The sequence below is a fragment of the Notothenia coriiceps genome, unplaced genomic scaffold (genome assembly GCF_000735185.1).
Source record: "Notothenia coriiceps isolate Sejong01 unplaced genomic scaffold, NC01 NC01_scaffold00037724, whole genome shotgun sequence".
NCBI lineage: Eukaryota > Metazoa > Chordata > Actinopteri > Perciformes > Nototheniidae > Notothenia > Notothenia coriiceps.
Window position 1 is genome coordinate 8,439 of NW_011370425.1, and position 5,409 is coordinate 13,847.

General features: G+C 36.7%; 1 protein-coding gene across 1 annotated transcript in view; it reads right to left on the reverse strand.

Moving 5' to 3' along the window:
• Positions 1-1,718, reverse strand: part of stx6 (syntaxin 6) — a 7,046-nt gene extending 5,328 nt beyond the window's left edge. The window contains exons 1-2 of the mRNA XM_010797311.1: positions 1,499-1,718; positions 93-331 (exon numbers count right to left, since the gene is read on the reverse strand). Of these exons, the coding sequence (XP_010795613.1) occupies positions 93-331; positions 1,499-1,533 (274 nt within the window). The 5' untranslated portion in view covers positions 1,534-1,718. The remainder of the gene's footprint in view (positions 1-92; positions 332-1,498) is intronic.
• Between the last annotated feature and the right edge of the window lie 3,691 nt (positions 1,719-5,409).

Sequence of the window (5,409 nt, forward strand, 5' to 3'; positions counted from 1 at the left end):
TGCGTTCACTGCCTTCTGAACCTCCCTGTAACACACATAACACATCAGTGAGGCGTTCAGTGTCTTCTGAACCTCCCTGTAACAAACATAACACATCTGAGAGGCGTTCAGTGTCTTCTGAACCTCCCTGTAACAAACATAACACATCAGTGAGGCGTTCAGTGCCTTCTGAACCTCCCTGTAACACACATAACACATCAGTGAGGCGTTCAGTGTCTTCTGAACCTCCCTGTAACAAACATAACACATCTGAGATGCGTTCACTGCCTTCTGAACCTCCCTGTAACAAACATAACACATCTGAGATGCGTTCACTGCCTTCTGAACCTCCCTGTAACAAACATCATAACACATCAGTGAGGCGTTCAATGTCTTCTGAACCTCCCTGTAACTAACATCATAATACATCTGTGAGGCGTTCACTGTCTTCTGAACCTCCCTGTAACTAACATCATAATACATCAGTGAGGCGTTCAATGTCTTCTGAACCTCCCTGTAACTAACATCATAATACATCTGTGAGGCGTTCACTGTCTTCTGAACCTCCCTGTAACTAACATCATAATACATCTGTGATGCGTTCACTGCCTTCTGCATGACAGAAGTGGTTAGCTAGTTATCTTCGTTAGCCCTAAAGCTATCGGTCCTATTGGCTGACTAAGCCTGTTGTGCCTGAAATAGGCATCTAGTTTTTTATTTCACTGAACTTTTAATGTTATATATTGATAATTAGACAGCAGGTAAATGAAGGACATTCATTTCGAGGGACTTGTACTTGAGGAATTTCAGTTTTCTGCTACTGTATACTTCTACTGCAGTAAATCTCAGAGGTGAATTTGTAATCTGCACTGCTTTAATCTATCAGTTTACATTACTGGTAACTTTATACATTACAAACTAATTTGATATACACATATTATATGATGTAGGAATAATAATGTATCCATAACTGTACAATGTTTACAATTATATCTTAATCAGTAAAGTGCAATATTAAAATGCTTTCATAAGTATTCGCTAGTGTTGAAAACAGAATAATATAACATTCTGTAATTATAAGGTGATGGTAGTGTTTCTAAATAGACAGACAGACATACATCAACAGTAATATAGACATATTACACATAGTAGTAACATAACGAGTAACACTACGTTTACTTGCTGAGAATACTCATTACTTTTACTGAAGGGACATTTTGAATGCAGGTCCTCTTCCAGAGTGTTTCTACTGTTATTCAGGAATATTATCTCTGTAATTAACGGACAATATTGTGACCCTGAACACTGACTGTAACTCAGTGCTAACATCATAGCAACATGCTAACCGGCTAACTCACTCGCAACACACCGGGAGCTAACATTAGCTTAGCAGTTAGCCTGCTGTTATTCCCTGTTAATAACCTGCTGTTTTGATAGATCATTGATCAGCTCTCCTCCGTCTACATGGTAAAACTAGAAGCTACCCTGCTGTTAGCATTAGCATTAGCTCGGTTCTGACCCTTTGACGACGAAGAACGGGTCTTCCATAGACATGTTGCTGGTTCTGGTTCAGTCTGATCTCACTGCCATCACACTGCCATCACACTGCCATCGGCTCCGGATCAAAAAGAACGAACTTCATCCACTTTTCTATCCGATTCCTCTCAGTTTGTCTCCATCAGAACCGCAATCAGCCGCGGCGCTTTGTTTACATGCAGCGAGGCGACGCTATGACGTCACACACAGGGCTGGAAGTGTATCACATTTCACCAGACTGTTTTTATATAAATTAACTTTGGAATATGTACACAAAAATGTTAGTCCTGAAGAGGAAAAAAATCTATGAAAATCAATAAAATATATTTAAAATAATATTAGTCCTCCAGAAGTAAAACAAAACATTAAACACTTTATAAAATAATTTAAAAATAATATTAGTCCTGCAGAAGAAAAACTAAATTACACATACTGTGGAATATAACAAAAATAATTGTAGTTTTGCCATGGGAAAATAACCTTAAACACACTGTAAAATATATTAAAAATAATCTTTAACCTGCAATAGAAAAAAACATTACACACACAATAAAATACACAAAAAAAAGAATGTTAGTGCTGTAGAAGAATCCACATTAGACAGACAATAACATTTACAGAAAACAGAGTTAGTCCTGCAGTGAATACATATTCAAACATTGATGTGAATAATTCACAATAAACTATATTTTTGCAAAGAAATAATGTTTTATTACCACATTAACAATATATATATATTTTGTATATCTGAGAGTTATCGTCAATTTTGCCATATTATATCTCTTATTAAAATAAAGACAAAATCAGAATTGTGTAAATCATTTGCAGAATACACTTATTTGTATTAAATAACATTCCCCAAAATAAAACATGTATCTTTAGTAGTCCAGCATAAAAAGGAATACTACAGATAATTTCGAGTTGTTGTTTTGTTGTCCTTGTTTGCAACGTACTTTCTTTACTGTAACTATACAGATACAAAACACAACAAAACAGCAGGTGGCGATATTCTCCCATGACATCAGAGAAGAAGAGGAAGTATCGCGATACCTCCTTCGACGTGATTTTGTTTTCTTTGTTGGAGCGGAGAGGAGCTAAGAAGCTAATCTGTCGTTTTTACCGCCTCACATCAGCAGCTCATCCTTCGTGAATCAACCTAACAGACGGTGTCTCACCTGCACGAAACATATACAGGTAAGAAATATAATTTGTGTTAGCAGTTAGCTGCCCGCGTGAAGCTGTGGAGCTTTTTTGTAAGAGCGGCCGCGGAGCTAACATGTGGCTAACGGCTAACTGTTAGCGGTTAGCCGTTAGAAAGAAAGACATCAGAAATCAGATTGGTTGCTAGGCAGGTTTAAACATAAGCACAGTTTAAGAAAAACAAGATGTTATACGTTAAGATTATTATTGCAAAGTACTCAGGATAATAGAATGTACGCAGTATTGTTATGGAAAGTGGAAACGTGTATACAGTAGCTTGTGTAAAAAAAGTGCCGTTAGCTCCGTTCGGTACATTTGACATGAGTTTTAAATACAAAATAACGCTAACCTGGCTAACAACCGTTTACACACTGCTGTTTAAAACCATGCTAACCATAACATGACCACACGCAGTGTATACCTGGCTCTTAGCGGTAAAACACATCAGCGGCGAGAGAAGTACTCGGGTCTTGTACTTCAGTAAAAGTAGAAGTACTCAGATCTTGTACTTGAGTAAAAGTAGAAGTACTCAGATCTTGTACTTGAGTAAAAGTAGAAGTACTCAGATCTTGTACTTGACTAAAGTAGAAGTACTCAGATCTTGTGCTTGAGTAAAAGTAGAAGTACTCAGAGATTGTACTTGAGTAAAAGTAGAAGTACTCAGATATTGTACTTGAGCAAAGTAGAAGTACTCAGATCTTGTACTTGAGTAGAAGTACTCAGATCTTGTACTTGAGTAAAAGTAGAAGTACTCAGATCTTGTACTTGAGTAAAGTAGAAGTACTCAGATCTTGAATAAAAGTAGAAGTATTCAGATATTGTACTTGAGTAAAAGTGGAAGTACTCAGATCTTGTTCTTGAGTAAAAGTAGAAGTACTCAGATCTTGTACTTGAGTAAAAGTAGAAGTACTCAGATCTTGAGTAAAAGTGGAAGTACTCAGATCTTGTTCTTGAGTAAAAGTAGAAGTACTCAGATCTTGAGTAAAAGTGGAAGTACTCAGATCTTGTACTTGAGTAAAAGTGGAAGTACTCAGATCTTGTACTTGAGTAAAAGTAGAAGTACTCAGATATTGTACTTGAGTAAAGTAGAAGTACTCAGATCTTGTACTCGAGTCAAAGTAGAAGTACTCAGATCTTGAGTAAAAGTGGAAGTACTCAGATCTTGTACTTGAGTAAAAGTGGAAGTGCTCAGATCTTGTACTTGAGTAAAAGTAGAAGTATTCAGATCTTGTACTTGAGTAAAAGTAGAAGTACTCAGATCTTGTAGTTGAGTAAAAGCAGAAGTAGTCAGATCTTGAGTAAAAGTAGAAGTACTCAGATCTTGTACTTGAGTAAAAGTGGAAGTACTCAGATCTTGTACTTGAGTAAAAGTAGAAGTACTCAGATCTTGTACTTGAGTAAAAGTGGAAGTACTCAGATCTTGTTCTTGAGTAAAAGTAGAAGTACTCAGATCTTGTTCTTGAGTAAAAGTAGAAGTACCAGAGGGTCCAGGTGTAACTAAAGTCTGATTTAAGAGATGATGATATTTCACATAATTAACCCAAATCTGTAAAGTAACTCAAATTCATGTAGTGGAGTAAAAGTACACAATTTAAACTGAATATATGTAAGTTGTGGATTAATCAAGACATTTAAGGGACTCCACCTTGAGCTTTGGGACACACTGAACACTAAAGCTATTTGATGAACTGAGGTAAAATACCCACAGGTGAATCCACATGCTGTATCTGCAGCCCTACTTCCATCCCTGCATCCTCTGGCTAAAAAGAGGAACTGTTAGCACTTGTTCTTCAAGCTGCAGCGTTACATAACATCCTTCCGTATTTTTATAAAAGCCCCCCATTGATAACCTCTCGCCTGTGCAGCCGCGGCCTCTTCTGATAGAGTTACACCTCCTAACTCTTACCCAGATTCCTGAGCGGTGCCTAAAACCTGCAGGTTCCCTCTGAACTCGGCTCTTTGTGTTCGAGAGGCAGCTGCCGGGAGTAAAAACTACTTTAATTGTACTGGACTGGTGTCATTATACAAAAAACTAAAAGGCCACTAATTACTATTTTCCTGCAGTTTACAAAGTCATTCAAACTAGCTGCACCTTTACCAGCTTTGAGAACACTTTCATGATCAATCATTATAAAACATATCATATATATTATTCTGAAATGGACCAATCTGCACAATGACTACTTTTACTGTCGCTACTTTCACTATATTTTGATGAGAATACTTTTCTACTTTCACTTGAGGAACATTTTGAATGCAGGACTTTTACTGTAACAGAGTATTCCTACACTCTGGTACTTCTACTTTTACTAAAGTAGTACAAGTTCTGAGTACTAAGTACAAGATCTGAGTACTTCTACTTTTACTCAAGAACAAGATCTGAGTACTTCTACTTTTACTAAAGTACAAGATCTGAGTACTTCTACTTTTACTCAAGTACAAGATCTGAGTACTTCTACTTTTACTCAAGTACAAGATCTGAGTACTTCTACTTTTACTCAAGATCTGAGTACTTCTACTTTTACTCAAGTACAAGATCTGAGTACTTCTACTTTTACTCAAGATCTGAGTACTTCTACTTTTACTCAAGTACAAGATCTGAGTACTTCTACTTTTACTCAAGTACAAGATCTGAGTACTTCTACTTTTACTAAAGTACAAGATCTGTGTACTTCTACTTTTACTCAAGTACAA